General features: G+C 37.9%; 1 protein-coding gene across 1 annotated transcript in view; it reads left to right on the forward strand.

Annotated features, from left to right (window-relative positions):
* LOC126353952 (serine protease snake-like) overlaps positions 1-26650 on the forward strand; it is a 96156-nt gene extending 69506 nt beyond the window's left edge. The window contains exons 4-7 of the mRNA XM_050003252.1: positions 2885-2991; positions 11030-11292; positions 17254-17417; positions 24985-26650. Coding sequence (XP_049859209.1) covers positions 2885-2991; positions 11030-11292; positions 17254-17417; positions 24985-25152 — 702 coding nt within the window. The 3' untranslated portion in view covers positions 25153-26650. The remainder of the gene's footprint in view (positions 1-2884; positions 2992-11029; positions 11293-17253; positions 17418-24984) is intronic.
* The last annotated feature ends 333 nt before the right edge of the window (positions 26651-26983 follow it).

A 26983-nucleotide genomic window follows, 5' to 3' on the forward strand; every position in this document is an offset into this window, starting at 1 on the left:
GTTTGAATAGAGAGAGTAACTTCCAAAGGTGATAATATACAACAAATATTATTAATCATTGATGAGAGATCACTCTTTACATTGTCAAGAAGTGAAGCATGGTAAGTTCACACATAATGATTAATTTCCACAGAACTCAATCCTTCCATCAAAGATCAGAGACGTAAAGTGCATAATAGCAGATCTTTCAGTATATATATATATATATATATATATATATATTTTGGTCCTTTATCGCCCAGTATACTTATTATAAGTCATTTATGAGTGAAATTTGCTTGTCATTTTTATCTAGGATACAAAACAAAAAAGCTGAAGAAAAGTTTAGAGTTCATTCTCCTCAGTTTTTCATTCACATGATGAAATGTGATATTATAGTATACATCAAACAAAGAGACTCTCCTCAAAAAGGTACAGTGGAAGCTTGTTTATCTGGGTCTCATTAAACTGTGTCATGGGTTCATTCAGATTTATTCTTTGTTATTATTGTATTTGTTAGTATTATAGCATAACCAGAAACAAAATGAAGACTTTTGTTTCAAAATGATGACAAAGGATAGTTTAGTAAATCATAGGACAACCAAAACGGCAAAGAACGAGTCATCAGGCGATACATTTTTTCATGTGGTATAGTGCAAATATAGAGACTGGCATTCCAATTTCAGGTGTGATGGTGCAGGAAATGTCGATAACTTTAACTAAGTAGCTTTCTAATTGTGAACCCAACTTTGCAGCCAGCCAGAATTGCTTAGGAAGATGGAAATAATGGCATGGATTGCATAGCTGTCACTGACTACTGAAATCGGCACTTAACTAGAGGGAACTTTAGTTCCAAACAACTTCAGTCAAATGCTGCTCAGCCATGCTGTTAATGCTCTTGGCCATTATCGGAAACAAGCAGTGACATTGCAGTAAACAAAGTACAATGATGACTAAGGAGAATGCATTGCACTGTCAGTGCTTTCAGATGAGTTGTGCATATACTATCAACTCTGATTACGCAATAACTCATGATAAGCTGGCCTAATGGCCCTCACTCCCAGGTGCAAAAATATTGTGACAACTAGTAATGCAGGCAAAATGCCTGCATAATTATGCTGTGTAAAAACAGCATACAAACCTAGCTTATTAACTGTTTCACTTCTTTCCAGTATCTGACCAAAATTTATGATAAAAAAAATTATAATTATGTTTTTATGTGAAAATACGAGGGGGGGCCAAAAGTAACCAGAATCATAATACTGCACATCGTGTACTTGTAGTAACAGGTTGCGCCACCAAAGGGTTGTAGTAGGAGCTCTACGACATCACCCAACAGTGAGAAGTGTGGTTTCTTTGGCAGTTCTTTGAGTGTGCATACAGTGCAGACGTGATACAAGGAAATGGATAGTTCTTACGAACAACATGCGACAGTTTTGTTTCTTGCTCAGCAAGAACGCAGCAGAAACTGTTGCGATGATTCAGACAGCCTACAAAGACCATGCTCTTAGTAAAACACAAGTGTACGAATGGTTTTCTCAGTTTAAAAAGGGAGAAATGGTGGTTGAAGATCACCCCTATTCTGGTCGACCTTCAACTGCTCGAAGCGAAGACAACATCGACAAAATCTGTGATCTCATCAGTTAAGATTGATGCAGGACAATTGACCAACTTGAGACCTTGTCCAGGTTGTGCTGGAGCTCAATTCAGCACGTCTTGACCATAGATTTGGGGATGCAAAGACTGGCAGCAAAATTTGTGCATAAGCTTCTTACCAGAGATCAAAGGGCTTTTCATGTTCAAGCCTGTCTTGAAATGAAGGACACGTTCAAAGATGACCCACATTTTTTTCAACAAAATCATTACAGGTGATGAGTCATGGTGCTATGGGTACGATCCAGAAAGTAAACAGCAGTCATCACAATGGAAGTCACCTGGCTCGCCTTGACCAAAAAAACTTGACAAGTGAAATTGAATGTGAAAACTGTATTGATCTGTTTTTTTTTTTTTTTTTTTTCATCAAAGGGATCATACACTCTGAATTTGTCCCTGAAAACCAGACAGAAAACCAACAATTCTATTTGGAGGTTATGAAATGGCTTCACAGAATTTTGTTGCGTAAACGTCTGGCTTTTTGGGAATCTGGCATGTGGTTCCTGCATCACGTCAATGCTCTCAAGCACACGGCTCTCAGCGTTCACCAGTTTTTGGCCTCAACGAAAACAACTACCTTGACCCACGTGCCCTATTTACCGGACTTAGCACCCTTGGACTTCTTCCTATTCCCATGGATGAAAAAAGACTTGAGAGGGAAGTGTTTTGTGGATGTGGAAGACTTAAAACGCAATATCATGAAAGTGCTAGCAGTTATCAAAGAGGACAAATTTAAAAAGTGCTTTGAACACCGGAATGAATGTTTGGACAAGTGTATTAATGCTAATGGAGAGTACTTCGAAGGAGATGAAGGTTGTATTTGAAAACAATAAAGTATATGCTTTCTAGAAAGAAATTCTGGTTATTTTTGGGTCCCCCCTCGTAAATATAATTTGTGTTTATGACATTAAAACCATGTCACATGTTTTTTATTTTTATTTATTTAGTAATACTTCCATTAATCATTTCCAGATAATCAAGATTTTTGATAGTCCATATGACCTACAGTCAAACCTGCTACCAGATAAATGTGATTCCATTGTATTTATATTTTGTTTGTATAGTAGTTTGGTGCTATATAGTGAGCATATGAAAGTTGCATTGCTCTTATATGCATATGGTTTAGTTTTTGAATGTGACTTTCTTTTGTCAGTTATGCTTTTTAGCTTACTGATAACAATCCTGTTCCACTTTAGATTGTGAACATGTTTTTATCTGTGCCCTTGATATAATAATTACTGTATTGCTTCAGGCTGTTATAGGTTATGGTGATGGGAAGACAAGCTGGCAATGTGGTGGAAGTCTTATTAGTAGCAGACACATCCTTACTGCTGCTCACTGCGTGACGTCTCCTAGTGCGTGAGTAAAAAATTTATATGTAATTGAGTGTAACAGTTTATAGAAGGATAAATTTAGTTCAAAGAAAAGGTAGATGGTAATACAGAATTGTTTTTTTTTTAACAAGTGAAACAGGAGAAGGGCAAGGATCAAAGTAATTCTGCAATACATTGGGACTTATGGGATTATTTGTTTCCCGTAAACTTTTACTAAAATTTAGAAAAGAAAATCTATGGAGTAACCAGTAAAAGTCACCCAGACGCTAACAGTGTATAACAAAAATCCATAACAGTTAATCTTAATAACACAGTCCCTTTACCCTGCTACACACATGCTTCATCTGGTATTTGGTGTGTATGTTTACCCTAACACAGTTAGAAAAAGAGTCCAAATTGTGATATTGTTATTCTTAGCTATCTTTACAATCTTGACACAAAGATGCTGTTAGCTTTTCTTTTGTAACTTAGATTGACAAAACCAATAATATTAATAAAGGTCTTGGGATAATGGATAATGAACAATGGAAACCTCCCCCCCCCCCCCCCCATGAACCATGGACCTTGCCATTGGTGGGGAGGCTTGCGTGCCTCAGCGATACAGATAGCCGTACCGTAGGTGCAACCACAACGGAGGGGTATCTGTTGAGAGACCAGACAAACGTGTGGTTCCTGAAGAGGGGCAGCAGCCTTTTCAGTAGTTGCAAGGGCAACAGTCTGGATGATTGACTGACCTGGCCTTGTAAGAATAACCAAAACGGCCTTGCTGTGCTGGTACTGCGAAAGGCTGAAAGCAAGGGGAAACTACGGCCGTAATTTTTCCCTTGGGCATGCAGCTTTACTGTATGATTAAATGATGATGTCGTCCTCTTGGGTAAAATATTCCGGAGGTAAAATAGTCCCCCATTCGGATCTCCGGGCGGGGACAACTCAGGAGGATGTCGTTATCAGGAGAAAGAAAACTGATCGGAGCATGGAATGTCAGATCCCTTAATCGGGCAGGTAGGTTAGAGAATTTAAAAAGGGAAATGGATAGGTTAAAGTTAGATATAGTGGGAATTGGTGAATTTCGGTGGCAGGAGGAACAAGACTTTTGGTCAGGTGAATACAGGGTTATAAATACAAAATCAAATAGGGGTAATGCAGGAGTAGGTTTAATAATGACTAAAAAGATAGGAGTGCGGGTAAGCTAATACAAACAGCATAGTGAACGTATTATAATGGCCATGATAGACACGAAGCCCATGCCTACTACAGTAGTACAAGTTTGTATGCCAACTAGCTCTGCAGATGATGAAGAAATTGAAGAATGTATGATGAGATAAAAGAAATTATCCAGGTAGTGAAGGGAGACGAAAATTTAATAGTCATGGGTGACTGGAATTCGAGTGTAGGAAAAGGGAGAGAAGGAAAAGTAGTAGGTGGATATGGACTGGGGCAAAGAAATGGGGATAAGAAATGAAAGAGGAAGCCGCCTGGTAGAATTTTGCACAGTGCACAACTTAATCATAGTTAATACTTGGCTTAAGAATCATGAAAGAAGGTTGTATACATGGAAGAACCCTGGAGATACTAAAAGGTATCAGATAGATTATATAATGGTAAGACAGAGATTTAGGAACCAAGTTTTAAATTGTAAGACATTTCCAGGGGCAGATGTGGACTCTGACCACAATCTATTGGTTATGAACTGTAGATTAAAACTGAAGAAACTACAAAAAGGTGCTAATTTAAGGAGATGGGACCTGGATAAACTGAAAGAAGAAGAAGTTGTACAGAGTTTCAGGGAGAGCATATGGGAACAATTGACAGTAATGGGGGAAAGAAATACAGTAGAAGAAGAATGGATAGCTCTGAGGGATGAAGTAGTGAAAGCAGCGGAGGATCGCATAGGTAAAAAGACGAGGGCTAGTAGAAATCCTTGGGTAACAGAAGAAATATTAAATTTAATTGATGAAAGGAGAAAATATAAAAATGCAGTAAATGAAGCAGGCTAAAAGGAATACAAACATCTCAAAAATGACATCGACAGGAAGTGCAAAATGGCTAAGCAGGGATGGCTAGAGGACAAATGTAAGGATGTAGAGGCTTATCTCGCTAGGGGTAAGATAGATACTGCCTACAGGAAAATTAAAGAGACCTTTGGAGAAAAGAGAACCACTTGTATGAATATTAAGAGCTCAGATGGAAACCCAGTTCTAACCAAAGAAGGGAAAGCAGAAAGGTGGAAGGAGTATATAGAGGGGCTATACAAGGGCAATGTACTTGAGGACAATATTATGGAAATGGAGGAGGATGTAGGTGAGGATGAGATAGGAGATGCGATACTGCGTGAAGAGTTTGACAGAGCATTGAAAGACCTGAGTTGAAACAAGGTCCCCGGAGTAGACAACATTCTATTGGAACTACTGATGGCCTTGGGAGAGCCAGTCCTGTCAAAACTCTACCATATGGTGAGCAAGATGTATGAGACAGGCGAAATACCCTCAGACTTTAAGAAGAACATAATAATTCCAATCCCAAAGAAAGCAGGTGTTGACAGATGTGAAAATTACTGAACAATCAGTCTAATAAGCCACAGCTGCAAAATACTAACATGAATTCTTTACACACGAATGGAAAAACTAGTAGAAGCTGACCTCGGGGAAGATCAGTTTGGATTCCGTAGAAATACTGGAACACGTGAGGCAATACTGACCTTATGACTTATCTTAGAAGAAAGATTAAGGAAAGCAAACCTACGTTTCTAGCATTGTAGACTTAGAGAAAGCTTTTGACAATGTTGACTGGAATACTCTCTTTCAAATTCTAAAGATGGCAGGGGTAAAATACAGGGAGCGAAAGTCTATTTACAATTTGTATAGAAACCAGATGGCAGTTATAAGAGTCGAGGGGCATGAAAGGGAAGCAGTTGTTGGGAAGGGAGTAAGACAGGGTTGTAGCCTCTCTCCGATGTTATTCAATCTGTATATTGAGCAAGCAGTAAAGGAAACAAAAGAAAAATTCAGAGAAGGTATTAAAATCCAGGGAGAAGAAATAAAAACTTTGAGGTTCGCCGATGACATTGTAATTCTGTCAGAGACAGCAAAGGACTTGGAAGTGCAGTTGTACGGAATGGACAGTGTCTTGGAAGGAGGGTATAAGATGAACATCAACAAAAACAAAACGAGGATAATGGAATGTAGTCAAATTAAGTTGGGTGATGCTGAGGGAATTAGATTAGGAAATGAGACACTTAAAGTAGTAAAGGAGTTTTGCTATTTGGGGAGCAAAATAACTGATAATGGTCGAAGTAGAGAGGATATAAAATGTAGACTGGCAATGGCAAGGAAAGCGTTTCTGAAGGAGAGAATTTTGTTAACACCGAGTATAGATTTAAGTGTCAGGAAGTCATTTCTGAAAGTATTTGTATGGAGTGTAGCCATGTATGGAAGTGAAACATGGACAATAAATAGTTTGGACAAGAAGAGAATAGAAGTGTTCGAAATGTTGTGCTACAGAAGAATGCTGAAGATTAGGTGGGTAGATCACATAACTAACGAGAAGGTATTGAATAGGATTGGGGAGAAGAGAAGTTTGTGGCACAACTTGACGAGAAGAAGGGATTGGTTGGTAGGACATGTTCTGAGGCATCAAGGGATCACCAATTTAGTATTGGAGGGCAGTGTGGAGAGTAAAAATTGTAGAGGGAGACCAAGAGATGAATACACTAAGCAGATTCTGAAGGATGTAGGTTGCTGTAGGTACTGGGAGATGAAGAAGCTTGCACATAATAGAGTGGCATGGGGAGCTGCATCAAATCAGTCAGACCACAACAACATCACATAATGGTAAGACAAGAGATTTTAAAAACCACATTTTAAACTGAAAAATATTTCAAGGGCTAGACGTGGACTGCCCATAATTTACCGGCTACAAACTGAAGATTAAAAAAAGTAGAAAGTAAGGAAATTAAGAAGTGTGTCGGATAAATTGAAAGAATCACTGCTTGTGGAGAGTTTTAAAGGGAAATTCAGGCAACAATTGACTAAAACAGGAAAAGAGAATATAATAGAAGGCAAATGGTAGCTTTGGGAGATGAAATAGTGAAGGCAGCAGTGGATTAGATAGGGGAAAAAACAAAAAAAAACAAGAGTCTATACAGGTCCTTGGATAACACAAGAGATATTGAATTTAAATGACAAGACAGGTGTAGACTGCTTGTGTCTGTGTATGTGCGGATGGATATGTGTGTGTGTGTGTGTGTGTGTGTGTGTGTGTGTGTGTGTGTGTGTGTGAGTGTACACCTGTCCTTTTTTTCCCCTAGGGGAAGTCTTTCCGCTCCCGGGATTGGAATGACTCCTTACCCTCTCCCTTAAAACCCACATCCTTTCATTTTTCCCTCTCCTTCCCTCTTTCCTGACGAAGCAACTGCCAGTTGCGAAAGCTCGTAATTCTGTGTGTGTGTTTGTGTGTTTTGTTCATGTGCCTGTCTGCTGGCGCTTTCCCGCTTGGTAAGTCTTGGAATCTTTGTTTTTAATATATTACTGTAGAATCAGTTTAATAATTCATGGCTGCAGGACACTGATACAAATTATTTGCAGCAGAATGGGAAGACAGGTACAAACTGACATAAGGGAAGATAAATTTGAGGTCTGAAGAAAAATATGCACTTGCAGCCATTACTGATAATAAGAATTTTCTGAGAACATAGACTGAAGAAATTAAAACCCTCATTTGTAGATTTGTAAATACGGAAACAGCTTTTGACTGTGTTCACTGGAATACACTTTTTGGAGCTGTGAAGTTAGCAAGGATAAAATTCAGGGAGGAGAAGATAGCCTGCAACTTGTACAGAAATCAGACCAGTTATTAGTCAAAAGATATGATAGGGAGGCAGACAATCAAAAGGGAGTGAGAATGGGCTGTAGCCTACTCCAGATGTTACTCAGTCTGAACATGACCAGGCAGTAAAGGAAACCAAGGTGAAATTTCGGAAAAGGATTTAAGATCAGCAAGACAAAATTAAAACTTTGAGCTTTGCTGAAGGCATTGAAAGTCTGTCAGAGATGGTGGTGTGTTTGGAATAACAGCTGAACAAATTGGATACAGTCTGGAAAAGGTATTATAAAACTAATATAAACAAAAATAAAACAAGAGTACTTGAATGTAAATGAATCAGATCAGATGATAGTAAGGAATTGAATTGCGAAAAGAGACAATAAAAATAAAAATAGTAAATAGCTTTTGCTATTTGTGTAGCAAAATAGCTGACAGTGATTGAAGTAGAGGGGATATGACATGTGTGTCAGTAATAGCAAGAGAAATGTTTGTGAAAAATACAAAGTTCTTAACACTGAAATTTCTTGACAGCGACCATAAATTTAAGTGTTCAGAAGTAATTTCTTCAGATATCATGGCACAAAAGTGAAATATTGAAGGTAAATAGTTCAAACAGAAAAAGACTAGCAACTTTTGAAATGTGGTGTTACGGGAGACCATTTAAGATTAGGTGTGTAGAGTGGATAACTAATGAGGAGGTACTCAATCAAACTGGGAGAAAAGAAATTTACTGCACAACTTGGCTTAAAGAAGAGCAGTTTTGTAGGGCACATTGTGAGCCATCAAGGGATCGTCATATTGGTAATGCAAGGTGGTTTTGCGGGTGCAAGGTAGAAACTGTAGAGGAAGATCATGGCTTGTCTTTAGTCAGCAGGTTCAGATGGATGTAAATTGTAGTAGTTATGAAGAGGATTGCACAGTTCAGTAAATCAACACAGTCTTCGAACTGACGGCCTCAGCTATAAGATGATGATCATTGCAGTTGAGCATGTTTTCCTTTCAACTCTCTCTGCACCTACTTCGTAAACAGTGACAGCATTGTTAACGTTTACTATGGCAACTTGTGGCTTTATATACCTGACCAGGGACCTGGAAAATAAGATGATTCAACCACAACAGCTAGTGTACTTTATGCATCTTGATATGACGTTTATTTCAGGGAATAAGTACTCTCAGCTAAATATTAATTTTTACAATGGGCTCCCCATAACCTACATTACTCTCATTATGGTAGCATTTTGCTTGCGTTAAAATATTTTCATAATGAGTAAACGAAAACATACAATGTTACCTCTCAAAGAAAAACTGAATGCACTGAAGCAGATAGACAATGGTGAAAATGTATCTAAACTGGCAACGGAACTAGGTGTTGGTAAAGCAACCATTTGTGATTGGAAGAGGAACTGAGTGAAGCTTGAACAGTCCTGTGCAACGTCTCCAGGGAAAACATTTGAAATTCAGCAGACTTTGAAATATTCCCAGTACGATAAAGTGGATGAAGCTCTTTCCCTTTGGTTTACGCAGGAAAGAGGAAGGGGAACTCCTTTGAGTGGAACATGGTTCAGGAGAAGCCTGTTTACCTGTACAAGTTAATGAATGGTGATGAGTCTTTTAGTGCGAGTATGGGTTGGTTGGACAGATTCAAAAAATATCATGGAATCCACCAGCTAACAATTACTGGAGAGAAATTTCTTCTGACTGTAATGCAGCAAAGAAATACTTGGGTGAGTTGGGAAAAAAGGATAAGAGAGGGAAAGTATTCTCCCCAACAAATTTATAACGCTGACTAGACTGGCCTTAATTTTAGGGCATTGCCGACAAAAAGCCCGACATCAAAAGCAGAAGACAATGCTCCTGGTTTTAAAACGTGCATAGATCATGTGACTTTATTAGTGGGCAGCAATGCTGCTGGTAATCACAAGCTGCCTTTAATGCTGATCAGCAAATCTGCTATGCCCAGATCTTTTAAAAACTGCAACGTGAAGTCCCTACCTGTATATTATCGCAACCAGACAAAAGCATGGATGGGTGATAAGCTGTTCAAAGAATGGTTTGATGGCCTTTTGTTCCCTCTGTTCGACAGTTTTCTAAGGAAAATCATTGTCTCCCCATGCAAATCATTTTCATTGATAATGTGCCATCTCACCCTAGCACTGAGGAATTATATGATGGAGAAATTGTGGCGAAGTTTTTGCCACCGAATGTTACACCACTTCTACAGCTGATGGACCAGGGTGTACTGCAAACATTAAAACTGATTTACAGAAAACAATTTTTAAGAATGCTGGTCCAAGATGATAGCATTCATTTAGTGGACAAAATAAAAAAGACCACTGTGAAGGATGATGTTTATTGGGCCGCTGAGGCATGGCAGAATATTTCAGAAAATACTCTGAGAAAATTGTGGAGAAAACTGTGGGCATCTCTTGAATTTCAGGACAACTTAGTTGAAAATGAAGAGGAAAATCTACTACAGATAATACAGACAATCCCTAGATGTGAAGAAGCTAGTGAAGGAGATGTTATATGAGCAGATGGTAGCGGATGGGGCATGTGTGGAGAACCTTACTGACACTGATTTAGTTGCTGCTGTGACTAAAGACCAGGAAGAAGTGGTCTGCTGTGATGGAAGTGAAAATGAGCCTGAAAGCGACAAAGGACAGCTGGTCCCACACAGTGAAGCAGCAGAATCCCTTGACTCGCACTACGTTATTTGGAGCAACAGCCTATTGCTACAAGTGCTGACTTGATGTTTATGAGATGATGGCACAACTACGTGTCATATAACAGACTGTCTTCATTACGCCAAAAAACAAGGACTGTGTTTTTGTCATCTAAAAAGTAGGGAAAACATATCTGCTGTATTTTAGTAAGTTTGACAAATTTTTTATCGTTGTTATGTGTTGTTTAAACCTAATGTTTTCTAACCAATTTTTCTCATACATGTTTACTGTACTGCGTAAATTAAAATAGTGTGCATGTACAGCAGTTAACTGCACAGTTTTCCATACTTAGATTAACATTTTTCATATTCAGATTAACTGAACATTCAGATTACCGGGGTTTAGATTAGTGGGACTCTGCTGTATATTTCAAATAAAACAAAGTAGTATAGAAATCATCTTTACATGTGTTCTCTGTGGTTTTCTTGGAATATTTATTCTGTTGAATAGACTTTGTTTTTGTATTTTTTGTTTTGGTTAATAAAGTGCAGTGTAAAAATAATTGGTTTTTGTATCCAGGGGGTGTGCTAGGCGAGTACTTCTTGGAGCCTTGTTGTTGAATGAAACAAATACTAATACAGAGCCCCAGGAGTTTAATATTGTACGTCGGATACGCCATCCAAGATACAATCCGCCCAAACGCTATAATGACATTGCCATTTTTGAGCTGGACCGTGATGTATCGTTTACTGGTTTTGTAAGGCCTGCATGTCTGTACGACACTTTTGCACCTCCAGCATCTGATAAGGGCATTGCTACAGGATTTGGTCGTCAGGATTGGCGTAAGTTTGTTTTATATAACAATTTTAAATACCACTGTAATGCATGCTCACAAATGGCTATCTATTAGTTTCTCTATATAAGTGTCTAGCGTATTTTGAATACTCTTACAGAGCTTAACTGTTCCACTCCTATATTGTTCCCAGTATGGACAAGAATGAACAGATCTAAAAAAGAGAGAGAGAGAGAGAGAGAGAGAGAGAGAGAGAGAGAGAGAGAGAGAGAGAGAGAGAGAGATGACAAACATTGAATTCAATAGAGGAAGTGTCAACTTACAGATGGATCCAACATAACCCAGAAAAATCATTGCTCTTTTCTGATCCATGTCACAAAATGATAATTTTTACTGTGTCACAGGGTGTGTACATCAGTTTCTCATACTTTATCTACCAGCTTCCTCTGACCGGGGAAGCTACTAATATAATACGCAATCTAATAAAAACAACACAGATGGGAAAAAAGTATTATGTATACTGTTTATTATTTCAAAAGCAATCACCACAATTGTTAACACATTTAATCCACTATAAGATAATATGGTCAATGTTACCATGGAAAAATTTTTGTGATTGCCTATGGAACCATGATTATACCCTTGTGGGTATAATCATGCCTGTGCTATTCTGATTACAATGTAAAGTTCCTTTGGACATGCATGGATGTCCACAGGAACAGGCACTGTGGTGACCACAGCTGTTACGAAACACATGAAATGAATTTGCAATTGCAAATAAGTGCTACCATCACCTGTAGAATGGTATGATGACAATGAAAATGGGTGCCAGACTGAGACTCCAATCTGCTTATTGCAAGCAGTCACCTTATCATTTGGCTATCCATGCATGACTCATGGCCAGACCCAAACTTCCATATGTTGTCAACAATGTGTCTATGACCTGTACTTGTACGTCCATTATGTATATTCCCATATGGGTTAGGTGTTGTGCTTGGAAGTCACTTGCCCAGTGTTGCAGTGCCTGTGTTACTCTGATTACAGTCCAAATTTCCTTTGGACATGCAGGCATGTAAACAGGAACAGGCACTGCAGCGACCACAGCCATTATAAACACATCAAATGAATTTGCAATTGCAAATAAGGACTACTATCAGGTGTAGAGTCATGCACAGATAGCCAAATGGTAAGGTAACCACTCACAAAAAGCTGAAAATCAGGGTTCGTGTCCTGGCCTGCCACAAATTTTCATTGTTGTCATTCCATTCTACTGGCAATGGTAGTCTTTATTCACAATTGTGAATTCATTTGAGATTATACTCAGGTGGGCACCTCTTCATCTGAAACAAAGTGGTGCCATGAATGTTTTTCTTCAGAGCTCCAAAAATATGGAAATCACACGGCGAGAGATCACTACTATACAGAGGATGTGTAAGGGCTTCCCAGCTAAACTTATACACCATGCTCAAAACAGCCTTTACAACATGTGTGCAGACCCTTACCCATCCTCTATACAGTCCCAATCTTGCCCCACGCGATTTCCATATTTTTGTAACTTTGAAGCAAGACATTTGTGGCCATTAATTTGCTTCTGATAAATAAGTGCAATCAGTGTTTCATAGGCAACTGCAAACTTTTTTCCATGAAGGTACTGACTGTCTTGCATCACAGTGGGATAAATCTTTTAACAGTTATTATGATGACTATTCTTTAAATAATAAAGAGTTTACTTACTTTTTTCATCTGTCTAGTTTTCAGTTGAAGTATATTGTGGGGCCAAGTCTCCACAAAATCCTATTTCCAAGAGTGCTAGTCCTGCAATTTTGGCAGGAGAACGTGGGTGAAATTTGAAGGGTAGGAGGTGAGGTACTGGTGGAAGTAAAGATGATCTGGGATTTGAGTCCTCATTCATCACAGTTTTAATCTACCAGGAAGTTTCATTACCTGTGTTCCTTCAGATTCTTAATTCATTCCATGTGAATATTTACTTTATGATGGAGATGGAAAAAGGTGGCACATTACCCTTCTTGGATGTTATGTAACACTGGAGCATAGCTTTTGGTGCAAGCCTACTCACACTGATTGTAATTTGTAGGCTACAAGTTATCAATATCCTGCATGACATGATGGTGAATTGCATGCCCTTGTTCACAGAGCAGACATTGTATCTGATCTTGACAGTTTGTTGGGCAAGCTTCAACAACTGCAGACAGTTTCCTGACAGCATGAACATTCTGAAATATGAATTCATCTCACTCTGCAAGAAAAAGAAGTCCAGCTGAGGGAACAAAATGAAGAAACAGAGGCACCCTCTATCAGAGCTTTCTTACTGTTCTTTCATTGTATTTCCTCAACTATCATAAGAGTCTTCAACTGGGACAACATTAGATTTGTCCATTATCCTCTTGCCAACTGAGAAATTCATTGAATACTATTAAAGGTGAATTCACCTTAAAGAATCAATATGTGTTAAAGATTCTTTGTGGGCGTGGAATGGTATCTATTGGACAGATATGTCCTACAATGCAAGATCACTGTCTGAGCAAACCATATAAATCTGTAATAGCAGAACATTGCCTTAGTACAGGATAACACATAATGTATGAGAACCTATGATTATATCTTCATTTCATTTATATGGGACTCTGTGATAAAGGAGGCAATACATAATCACATGACAGATAACTGAATAAAAAGGGACTCAGGATTCCAATTAAGTACAGTGTGGAACCCTGTACCTGCTGTCTTTATGTATAGAGAAACTTGGGAATTTTTGATGACAGTTCCACTGTAACATGATGGAGAAACCATCTAGCTGCCAAGTTTTGGTTTGATTCACAGACACAGCAGTACTCAGCAGGAACACTGCTGACCTGGTGCATGTCTGAATGGCACAGCTAAGCTCCTGCTAGGGGTCTCTGAACATCCAACATTCATCAAACTGGAAGCAACTGAGTTGCACATGCACAACTATCAGATGAGGCTTCCTTAAGAAGGCCATCACCGTATGTGCACTGGCAATTGCTATTTGTCAGCAGTAACCTCACAATGTCAAGCAGATGCCTTGAAGAAAACTGTGGCATTTACAAAGTGTGATCTGGCACCAGATCTGAGAATCACATATTGAATCTAACTAGATATTTCTGCCTGCCAGATCATTAACATAAAACATGAATGGCATGGATTCCAATCATAAACTTTGTTTGATACCCCATATAATAATATTTTTGTTAATGAACATCTGTTTGGTCATGAAAAATATACAGAGATTCCTTGACTAACTCGAAGGCTCATAAATATGCTTGTCAAATAAAAAGCTCCAGTTTAGTTAGCAAAGCAGCCTGAAAAATAATGTATAAAGAGTGTGAGAAACAGCAATATTGTAAACACAATAGCATAACATTAAAATAAAATAATGAAATAATAAATAATAAGAAACAAGCGTTTGTGAAATGCTTACAAAACTTCATTAAGATTGGCACAAGTGAAATACATGACTAAATACACAATTTTTTTGTTAGAAACAGCAGCCAATCTTTTCTCACCCACAGAGTTATCAAGAGGGGCTTCCTAGCCATTATCTCAAAATGTCAAGCTAAGATGTCTAGAAACTGAGATGACATTTCATGTAAGCTGCTAAAGAAATATGGAAGAGAATGAGTGAAACGTATGACACACATACTACATACCTCCCTGTGCCATGGTGATTTCCCCGATCTCTTGAAAAATCACTTAAATTCTACGAGTGTACTAGAAAGGAATAAAAACTGACAAAAACTATGGGCAAATATAATTAACATCAGAACAAAAAAAGGAAGACCTACTATGATTGCAGTAGCAACTTTTATATATGAAATACTAGTATTAAACAAGCTGGTTGAAGGAGAAAAGGTAACAGCCACTTTCCTCTGTATGAGTAATACTTTTGGTACCATGAACCATACCATTCTATTACATAAATTAGAAGACAACAGGAAGGGCGGAGCAGCCTTAAAACTACTTACCTCCTATTTGAAAGATGTGAAACAGTGTGTTAAGCTAACTTACAAGAGGAATGAACAGTTGCTGACAACTAAGTCAACCTGCAAAGTACTTCAATGTGGTATGCTTCAACGAAGTATGTTAGGGCCTTTCCTGTTCATTGTGCTATCTTAATGATTTAACTGAACACCAAACTTACAAGGTTGTAAGCTATGTGGATCACACACCCCTTGTCAGCTGGGGCAGTGGTATGAAAACGGCTGCTAACAGAAGTGAAATTAATTACAACATTCTGTCTACTTATCGTATTGTAAATAAGCTACTTGTAAATAAAGAGAAAACAGTGACAGTGCAGTCCTGCATGGTTATAATCTAAGTATAAATCTTATTCCATTCACAACTCCACTGGCACTTAGATATACAAATAAACACACATTTTTTGTTGTTATTATTGATGAACACCTATTATGGATAGAGCACATATATCAAAATCAGTACAAATGTGTATATACTGAAACTTGTGTTGGTCTTCCTAGCCTAAGATACTTTAAGGCAAATATATTTTAGATTGATACATTTGCATTTTCAGTATGGTACTGAGGTCTGGGGTGGGGCACCAGCAGTCTATACAGACAGGCTTCTGAGGCTACAAAAAGGCAGTAAACAAGAGAAAGCATTGTAGAGGAATCTTCAGAAAAAATTAAATACTTACCATCTATTCCCATTTATTATATGTACATCCTACTGACAATCCTGTTTCTGAAACTATACTCCGAATGTAATGCATTAAAACATAAAATCAAACCATAGAAACTCCAGGTTGGAACATCAACAGTATTAGGAAATGATCTGAACCTAAACCTATGGTGACCTACTGTCCACACATCGTCCACCCACCAGTTTCTGCCCCCCTTGTCCTATCATCTCCTCTCTTTTCACATTCCCTCACCCTCTGTATGTGCTGCCCTCTGCCAGTGTACCCACCCATCTTTCCCCCTTCCCCTATACTCTCCTTCTCTCCTCCCCATTTTCCCCCCACACCCCACATCCTGATACTCACTTGGCAGTCTGTAGTCCCCGCATGCCCCACCAGACAGCAAGCACTCTTCTCTCCCCAGACCTATACCCTGCTATCTCTCCACCTTCCCTGTCTCACTCCAGGTTGCTATTCACATGAGTCATATCCTAGTCAGAGCTGCCAGTGGTAGTGGTGATATGTGCGTGAGGTGTACTTGCTTGTCTAACTGTGCATGTGCATGTGCGTGTGCGTGTGCGTGTGTTTTTCTGAACAAGGCTTTGACCAAAAGCTATCAATATGCATCTTTTTGTTGTGCCTGTCTGCGACTCAGTGGGACATGTTTATGGTGAGCAGCAATCTATCCTTTTCCTAATATTGTTGGTAATAAACAGTAATGTACATAGTACAGTACACAGGCAAGGGAAAACTTTTACAGAATTACAAGTAATAAAAAGGTTGCAGACTGCAGTCCACACAAACTAAGAACAACTTTTTACAAACTGATCTTAACGTAGCTAATTTAGAAGCCTTAAAGAATAAACTGAAACATTCATTAATAGAGAAATGCTGTTACTCAAAAGAAAATTTTAAGCTGTAATCTGTCTGCAAAATTATTAGCATCTATTGCCATAAGTTTGTTTGCACTACAAAAAAAGGTAATTATTAATCATAACTTTTTATATCAACATATGCATTTATGTGTATACAAACTAAAGCATTGTGCATGTGAACTAAAGGCATGGCAATGTCTGAAAACTGATCGTTAAATGGACAGCAGCAAAAAATAAATAAATAAATAAATAAATAAATAAAAATCAGGAAATTGTGTGGGGAAACAACTACTCTGCAGTTGTCACTATTCACCTGCTATGTTAATTTTTCACAAAATGACTGGAGTGAAACTTTGTAATATTTTTTTTTTTAATTTTTCCACTCAAAATTATTTTTATGATATCTGATAACATAAATAAGATCATTATAGTCATAAAATACTTTTAACTTGTGTTTCAGTTGATAGAGAAGGTAGCAATGAGCTCATGAAAGTGACATTGCCATTTCAACCCTTCTCTGAGTGCAATGGGACATATAGAGCTAACTTCAGGCTTCCAAATGGCATAGATGATAATGGTATGCTTTGCGCTGGTGATCCGAAGGGAAGCAAGGATACATGTCAGGTAAATTTATGTTAATAGAGGTCAAATATGTATTTGATAGTACAATGTAACTCTTTAATGTAGTTATAATGTAGCCGCTCATAACTTTGTAACTGACCATAAAATACTTAAAAAAAATTCTGCTGTTCTTGCAGTGAGGGTCAACAGCCAGTTCATAAACATAAAATTGATCCTGTGAGGATGTGTTTGACAAGTACATATCTTCTCATTATAATTCATGATTTATTACTTGACAAATGTGTACAGTTTTTATGTATTTAAATTTTTCATTAGTTTTGTATCACAGTTCACAGCTGTACAGTGGTTATTTGGCCACTTTTATTTGTGTAATTGAGGTTTTCCATATGGCATAACTATTCCCATAAGATACAAAGAAATGCTTCAAGTTTAACAATCAACTGTACAGTGTTAGGCTTTCAATATTGTGAGAAATGTTTTTTTTTTTTTTTCACACATTATAAATTAGGCCAATAAAGTACCATACCTTAATTACCTAGCTACACAAGAATGCAGAATCTACCTCTTAATTTCAGAAAAGCAATATTTTTGGTCATGCACATATTAATATTGTACACTAAAATTGGTCTTGCTATTGGATACTTTATTTACTTCAAATTGCATTAATTAGTGTAAAGCTCTCTTTACTTTTGCAATAAGTCTGTAACTTAGCTTCAAATTGCAGCAAGTCTTACTAAACCATATCAACCTTTGCATGTTACAAATCTGTTAAAAGCATGCTGTAGAGCAATCTTGAACATTTATGATCAGCAGATTTGAACATTTGTAACTGATCTGCCACATTTTCAATCTCATCCCATCTGTGTGAGTGGTGCATACACCTAATAGCACCCAAGGGACAATGCAATGCTTCCATCAAATAACTGCAATGGCACATAAGGGCAGCTTTAATTTTACAGTGTGATCGAACCTTGAGGTCATTGCACTAAGGTTGGTAGGCCATTGTGCTGTAACATCATACGGGTTGTATAGTTTGTTAAACAGAACTAATTCAAACTGTCTTCATCAGTCAGTGGTTATAGAGTTAGGGCAGCTGAAATGAGATATTCATGTGTCAACAAATTCTCTTGCAATCAGCTCTGTCATAATTCCCTTGAGGAAAATGGCTTCCACCCAGCCCGTCACATGATTGATGATGTAGAGTATATAACAATAGCCTTGAGACTCAGGAAGAGATGTTTTGGAATCTCAAAATGACCAAGTAGTGGTTGTGCATGATGACCTATCTTGCTGTGATGTCAAGACATGCACATACATGTGCAGTATATGCACTCCTTTTAAATATTAGGCATTGTAAGACAGCGTAAGCCATTTCATGTCAGTGAATGTATGCCAGGGTGAGAAAAATTGGATTTGGAAGAATATGTCCTTCCTTATTGATGTGGGCACAAAAAGTTGAATTCAGTTTTGCAAAACATCACTCAGTACCTGCCTGGTGGAACCAGGGATGGGAAACTTTCTGTCAGTAAGTTGATTATAGAATCTTGAAGGAGGTCCATAATTTCCCAGTCTTGCACTGTGCCTTTGCAAATTTGTTTGTTTTTATTTGGATGGCATTGGCGTTTATTCTTGACAATGTTCTCCACTCTATGGAGATGTCACACATCAATTGTGAAATGCGTTGTAGTCTAGGTGATGGAACTGCTGAGGGTAGTTTAATATTACTGGCATTTAAAATAAATGTAATATTAAATTTATCACTTTTGCTGGTGGCAATGCTTCAGAAATGGTAAAATGGTGCATAGAAAATTTTTACTTGTGGATAATGAAATTATATATTCCACCAACCAGCATCAGATTACCATCAGACCGATGAGAACGTTGACTGACAGCATTGGTTAGAGGCCATTGACCGATCTAAAAATTACACAGTTTTGCCTAATTACATTGCCCAGATACTGACAGAAAAGATTGGTAAAAGAGATCTCAGGGATGCTCAAATAAAAGCTAAAGGAAAAGCCGACTGAACACTAGTAGCATTTGGCTTTGGCCACTAAACAATTTGTTGGCAACTCTCCTTTGTTTCAGCCTTAAATAGTTCTAAAATGCTGCATAATAATGTGATATGTGAAATTGTTTGCCAAACTTTACAGAGCGACACTTACATTTTTGAGACAGCCATAAAAAAACAAATGAGAGAGAGAGAGAGAGAGAGAGAGAGAGAGAGAGAGAGAGAGAGAGAGAGAGAGAGAGAGAGAGAGAGAGTGTCCATTAGGTGAGGTACTCATGTTCAGACCCATGACAATCAGAAAATATGGTCTACATACACAGTCAAAGATGTAGAGCTTTTCACTCTTCTAAAGAAGTAGCATGTATGAGATGTTTCATTGAAATACTGAAGGATGAGATGGCTTGAATCATCACTGTGATATAGTGCATCTATTGTGGATCATGCTTTGTTTTCAGATTATCATACAGTGGCTGACAGTTGCAATCAATGTTGCCAAACTGTGTGTGGACTCAGTGGAGCCATTCCATAAGGAATGTGAGTGTACGAGGCATGGTTGTCGGTTGTGTGAATGTTTGTTATGGTCAGCTGAAGGTCAACACCACCTCTAGCAGAGTTGATGTCATGTTCTGCATTGGTTTGGCTGCACCTGAGTGGTTAGTGCAGCATAGCTGCTGTGAGTCAGGCTCAGAGACATTTTTATCTGCGTGTTTATACATTGTTGATGATGCAAAATAGTAAAAATCCAGCCAGCTAAAATGAATTTGTTTTCCAATGATTCACATTCATGTGAAATCTTGACCTGTTGTCTTTGGGATAGCACCCTGAAGATCTGAAGTCTAAAGTGTGTGATCAGGTATGGGGTTAATATCCCCCCAGTGTACATAATTGGCACCAAAGTCATGAGAGTGTCCTGTTCTCCAGGAGTTATTGTAACTGACTGGTTTTGATTGCTGCTCCAAGCATTGTAATATTGCTGTCTTGGAGAACCAGAATAATATCACTGATTCTGTCTGTGGCTTAGCAAAGCAACAAATTGTGCACTGTCATCTCAGAGGCCTTAGGTGACCAGAAGGCACTCAAAAATTGTGAACTACATCACTGGTTGATCTGAGCAGAATGGAGACAGCTTGAGTTGTGAACCAAAATGGATGGAGGAGTTGTCGGTGCATGGTTTTGCAGATGGACTGCATATGGCATGGTATTCACATCAACATCAGTGAACATTTGAGAATAGCCATGTCCAAGAAGCCAGTGCCCAGTATTGGGATGATGTGCAAGCATATTGAAGTCTGGGACAAAATCACCCAAAAGATTGTCTTTAGGAATCATTGTTTGGTGCTGTAGGTAACATTACCAGCACTTTTAACACTGCACTGAGAATGATTATTTTTCTGCTTAAACTGTGTTTGTTACTGGGTATTTCACTGTGAAACACGGAACAAATGCTTTCAAATGTCACTGTCCTGCCAAAGGAATTTAGGTACATGACAGGTGCAAATTAGCGCAATCATTGACATGAAGTATCCAAACTGAGAATGTAAAAGCATTCAGATGAGCTGTACATGATTATCACAGGTCACCAATGTGGATTTTACCCAGGGATGGACACAGTTCTAGGTAGGATGCACTTTATTTCGTAAGGGACACAGGACGGATACAGGCATAAGTTTGTGGTAGGAATAAAGCACACTGAATTATTTTTCCTCAGATATTCCACATCATGCTGCTGTTGCTAATCAGTCTCCTCTCTGTGGCAGTTGCCGTCACCTGCAGAGTCCCCGCACCTATAAAGCTTAGATGATAAGAACATTTCCAGTGAAAGGCAAGGTTTCAGCTTAAAATCCTGGACTAGCAGTTTTAATCTTCCACGAGATTTACAATCATGACACATGGCATTACAGAGTGAAAGACACGTCTTTGAATTTTTTTCTGTACTTGTAGAGCAGAATTATTTTCTTGCCTTTCTTAACCTAATCACATCAAATGATGAGCTGTAGTTGCAAGAAGCTGATGTGGCATTTAAATCGTATAATAAGATTTGCTCACAAATGCATGATTCACTATGTGAATGCTCAGAGTTGAAGTTCTAGCAAATATATGGCCCTTTAGTGTATTCTAAACTGGAGCACAAGCCAAGTGTGTCATATAGTAGTTGATATTAACTGCCAGTCAGCATGGCGAAGAGTAGTAGTAGTAGTAGTAGTAGTAGTAGTAGTAGTAATAGGTATTGGTGTTTTGTCACCACCGGTACCCCTTCCTAGGTCAATGAATCAAAACACTTGGACCATTTATCATGTCGTTATGTAAGACTTCATCCTGTCAGTTGTTTCTCTAATTACACAAGCTAATTTTCAGCTAAGACATTAGGTACAAAATCCATCCATGCTTGTCCTTATCACTTATCTAATCACATAAAACTTAACAGTTTGTAGTTACTAAGTGGAAATCTCTTGTCATTGCATTATTGGGAAATTTACACATGGCCATCTTAATTTTTTTCCCTGAAGAGTTCTGCCACTACAGTACCTGAATCTGATGGTCTATAAATGTTACTTTTGATTTTTGTCTTCAACAAAATAATTTCACACTCGTGATTCATTATAACCACAATATAAAAGACACTTACTTTAGTACATATGCCACCAGCATCTAACCCATTGTTGTTGTTTATATTTTAAGATTTAAAATTTTACTGCTGTTCGCTCTTGGTTTCAGCCAGATTCCTAGAACTATATGGGCATTAATTCTGGGTTTTCCTGCTGGCAACTAATATCATATTAACATTTTGTCTTCTTGATCTCCCACAATGAACATTCCTCTCTGTAATTAATGTGGGTGATTTGGTAATTTATCTGAAATGGAATGTGTAATTCATTGTACCTATGTAGGCATTTATGTAATAAAAGAAAATCCCATATATTTATACCATATATATATTCTGTATTTGGCACATTCAATTTCTGTTCAATTCATACCTAACTTACTTAGTAATCTGAATGTTAAGGCCAGGGGGTTTACCGGAACAGAAAATGTTGCAAGGAACAACCAGAGTGGCATGTTCGGGAACTGGGTTGTCCAGCTGTCTCTGGGCCATATTTTGACAGTAGCCATTCAGGAATACAGACAGCTTGTTAATAATCATGCCTATGTAGAATGCAACACAGTTGCTGTAGCTAAATTTGTAGACGACAGATGCTTTCACAGGCAGCTCTACCTTTGGAGTAGGAAATGTCTGAGACATGGATTATGGTGAGAAGAGTTATCCTATGTGGCCAGACTGTGGTGCGACCATAAGCATATTTTGAGAGGGACTACTTGTCACTAAAGATTCAACAACTACAGGTGGCTAGGCCGTATAGAAGGGACTGCCTGGTGTGGAATGGATCACAGCTGTCAAACTGGAGGTATTGTTGGTGGTTGGTAAGTTTTATGTGGATGGAGCTACTGATGTGTACTCATGTAGCCATCATTCAAGTGGAGGTCAACATCAAGGAAGGTGGTCAGTTGGGCTGAGGAGGACCAGGTCAAGTGTGTATATACCTGGTTGTGTAAGAACGTCTCATGCACAGAGTGTTTCAAAAACACTCTTACAGACTTTGGGGGTAGGTTCCTAACACAAAAAAACTCGTATAAACAAATGTTCAAAAATTATTAGTTTTCAAGTTATTAATGAAAGTTGATGTCTAACAGTTTGCCAAATACTGCCCAACTACTTCATCTATCTATTCACTCATTTGACTCATTGTATCCTAGACTGCCTTGTGTTGCCATGAAGACTAGTTTATGTTCATCCTTCATCAGGCATTATGTACATGTACAAATGTAGTGAGTTGGCTAAAAGCAGCTGGATATTCATTTCATGAGAAGGTACATACAATTTTTAAGTGTGGTAGTGGGAATGGTATGGAAAAAAAAGGCTGCAGAGGTTTTACAGGTGAAAGACAACTTGATTAACCAGCCTTTCGTTCTCTGTACCATTGTCTTACTGAGACAGAATCTGTAGCACCATAGACAACTGATCGAGGAAGACCATGTGTTGCACATACACCTGCCCAGCAAGATCACTTTCTGTGGACTGTCAAAGAAGAGCCAGGTATCAGTGCAAGACAAGTGGTTCATGCATGTGGTGCATTTCAAAATTCAGCATAGAGGGACTTCACAAGCAGCTCGTGTATCCATATCATCTTCAGCACTGTGCAGGGCTCTACGCCTGCTGGGTCACTGACTACAGGAGAACTTTCATCTATGGTTTGTTGAGCAAACTGGCAATCCATTGTTAGTCTCTTCAGTTTTGCTTAAGGATGAGGCAATGACTGGAAGAGATGGAATAACAGATTTCCACAACCAGATCATATGAGCTGATCATAATCCCCAGACTAAAATACAGGCTAGACTTAAGCATCAGTTTAACCTTAATGTGTGGACTGGAATTGTAGAAGACTGTCTAGTAGAGCCATATGTTCTCCCAGCATGCCTTACAGGTGCTATCTGTTGGGATTTTATTCAGAACATCGCCAAGACATACTAGGTGATATGCCGCTGTAAATAAGAAGAAACATATGGTTTATGCATGATGGAGCTCCAGCAAATTTCAGCCTCGGTATTTGAGATACACTGGCTGGTATCTACCATGACTGATGAATAGGTAGAGGAGGATTGGTTTCATGACCTATACATCCCCCATGACCTCAATCCTTTGGATTATTATCTCTGAGGGCACCTTAAACAGTTGATGCAGCACACCATCCAGATGCAGAAAATCTTCAGTGTGTTAGGGAATCCTTCAAAACCATCAGAAAGTATTTGAAAGGGTGCAACAATCCATCATATGATGATTGCATGCACGTTCAGAAGTAAGAAGGCATTTTGAGCATTTATTATGAGTTCGTGTGTTGATGAACTCGAGTCACCTAAACTATGGACTTTCATTAATAACTCAGAAATAAAAGATATATGTTTAAATAAACTTATTTCTTGTTCTGATGTAAGAAACCTGTCGGAAAAGCTTATAAAAGTATTTCCAGTGCCCTAACATATGATGCGGCAGCACATGTGGTGTAGTTGCCAAGCGAAGTGTGCAACAGATTGTGGTTATCTATGCATTGTGCTAGTGAAGTAGGTATGCATTATGCATTGTGTACATTTATTTAACAAATTGAATAATTTTGTAATGTAGTTTATGTTCATTTATATAAAAATGATGTTCCATTCTGTACTACAACCTTTTAGTGCCCCTTTTTTTTGCAGTCTAGTCATGATAAACAGACATAGTTACTGTCTCATTTTATATTAGTACGGATGAGGAAAGGAAGTAGTAATGTAATGGTTGTGGAATTCAATACATATGCCATACACAGAGCAAATATCTACATCTACATCTACATATCTACATCTACATCCATATTCTGCAAACTACTGTGAATTACAATAGAGCATACTTTCCGTTGTACCAGTTTTTGAGGGATTCTTCCTGTTCCATTCACATATGGAGTATGGAATGAATACGTAATTACTAATGCAGAACAAAATTTAGTTTAATTTCCTACAAATATAGATATTGGTAATATGTAATATATCTCATTGTTGTTACTTCAACAGGGTGATTCAGGTGGACCACTGCAGGTACGAGACATTGAACACTGCATGTACAAGATAATTGGAGTCACATCATTTGGAAGTTCAGTATGTGGAGCTGAAAATACACCTGCAATATATACAAGGGTTTCCAGTTATGTTCCATGGATAGCAAAGATTGTTTGGACTTGATTAGTTTTAACGTTTATGCTGCTAATTTATTGTAAAAAAACTCATCACATATGAAAGAAAACCTAATATTTTATTATTTGTTTCATGTAATATGTATTTAAGTGTAAAGTTAATTTTTCAGAAGACTGAATATCAGTTGATTATTGCTCAAATGTGAATCCATTTCATGTAGAACCATTGTCATGTAATATGATGAAAATTCCTAGCAAATTAAAACTGTGTCAGATTGGCAACCCAAATTGGGACTTTGCCTTTCACAAACAGTGTTCTTGGAAGTAAATACTGGTAGAAATAGAGCTGTAGGCTTGGGTCACCAGTCTTGACTGGACAGCTCAGTTGGCCAGAGAACTGCCCAGGAAACGCCAGGTTTCAAATTAAAGCCCCAATTCAACACTCAGTTTCAATCTTTCAGGAAGTGTTAAAACAGTACACACTCTGGTGCAGAGTGAAATATTGTTTCTGGAAGGCATTTATAATTTTTGTTGACTTGGTGCAAAAAACAAAGTTATGATTAATTCTTCTTAGGCCAACACCTGCATAATGTTTTTCATGCACTATAACAGCCTGAGTCTTTTTACTATCACTTTCATTGGTGTATATGTGGATAACTATTAAAAAATAAAGTTGCCGTAAGTTGGTTATATTCTCCCACATTGCAAACAGTTGACTTCCGTAACCTACTTCCTCTCTCAATGACACTTCATGTGGCCTTAAACTAATCCTTGATCAGTTGTATATTATTTACTTTTTGTCTGGTTTTAGTCTTGGAAATTTTCCCATGTCTAATGAATTCATTTATTGATGAGGACACTGATGTCTCTGCTGTTGTTTGTAATTCATTTCCTGTGAGCTGAATGTTGTGTGGTGTCTTTGTCAATGATAAATTGTTCTATACTAGGGAGCAGTGAAACTGATGACTGGATGGGCAAATATAGAAGGTACCCACTCCACCTTTTCTGCAAACTTCGCTCACTAGTGCTACTCTTTAGGGCTCAGTCGTTGGAATTTTCAGTTTTTGTGTTTAAAGCCAAACTTGGCAGATTATTGGAAAGGTGTGCTGGTGGAAGCATAAATGAAGCACAGTGCTGATATATTAATCTTGTTAATGAGAAGTGCCCAATCAGTAGCTATTGATTCCTATGATGCTACCTGGACTGTACCTGTGGCAGATATGATACTGTGGGAAATGTGTGCTTAGACATGAACCAAGTAAAGTGCCACTTTTGCTGCTCCATAGTATAATGTTTATGTACAGCTTTCAGCTAATCTGTCACATGGAAAACAAGTTCGGGAAGATTAATGAGAGTGCTTAACAGTAAAAATAAAATTCCATAATCATTCATTAAATTTGATGTATAGTAGCACTAATTTATATAGTTATGACTGGCACTTAGCTCTCTAGTAGATCGTGGAAATATGTTACTGTAAATACATAATTTAATTTAATTTACTTTCTTATTTAAATGAAATAAAAATGTATTTTTATGATAAAATACAACTTCCAGTTTTGTGTAGTATTCATTGCCAGTGATCCTAAGCATTATGTAACAAGAACCTATACCTTGTAAACAGAGTATGATTATGCTAGCACATGTGTAACATAAACATTTGCTGATTTAATATTAAATGCTTCTAGGGAAGAGGTATATATTTTGCAATCTGGACATGCAAAAACAATTCATTTGGTAAAGGAAACAAAATCCTAAGTTGGCAAAGCAGTAGGAATAAATGTGTAGATGTCATCATTATTCGTTATTTAAAACTACAGCCACCATCTTCTTTCTTTCATGTTGTGCAATTGCGCTTCAACTCGTAAAATTTACTAATGTCT

Source organism: Schistocerca gregaria, chromosome 1 (assembly GCF_023897955.1).
Source record: "Schistocerca gregaria isolate iqSchGreg1 chromosome 1, iqSchGreg1.2, whole genome shotgun sequence".
Lineage (NCBI taxonomy): Eukaryota > Metazoa > Arthropoda > Insecta > Orthoptera > Acrididae > Schistocerca > Schistocerca gregaria.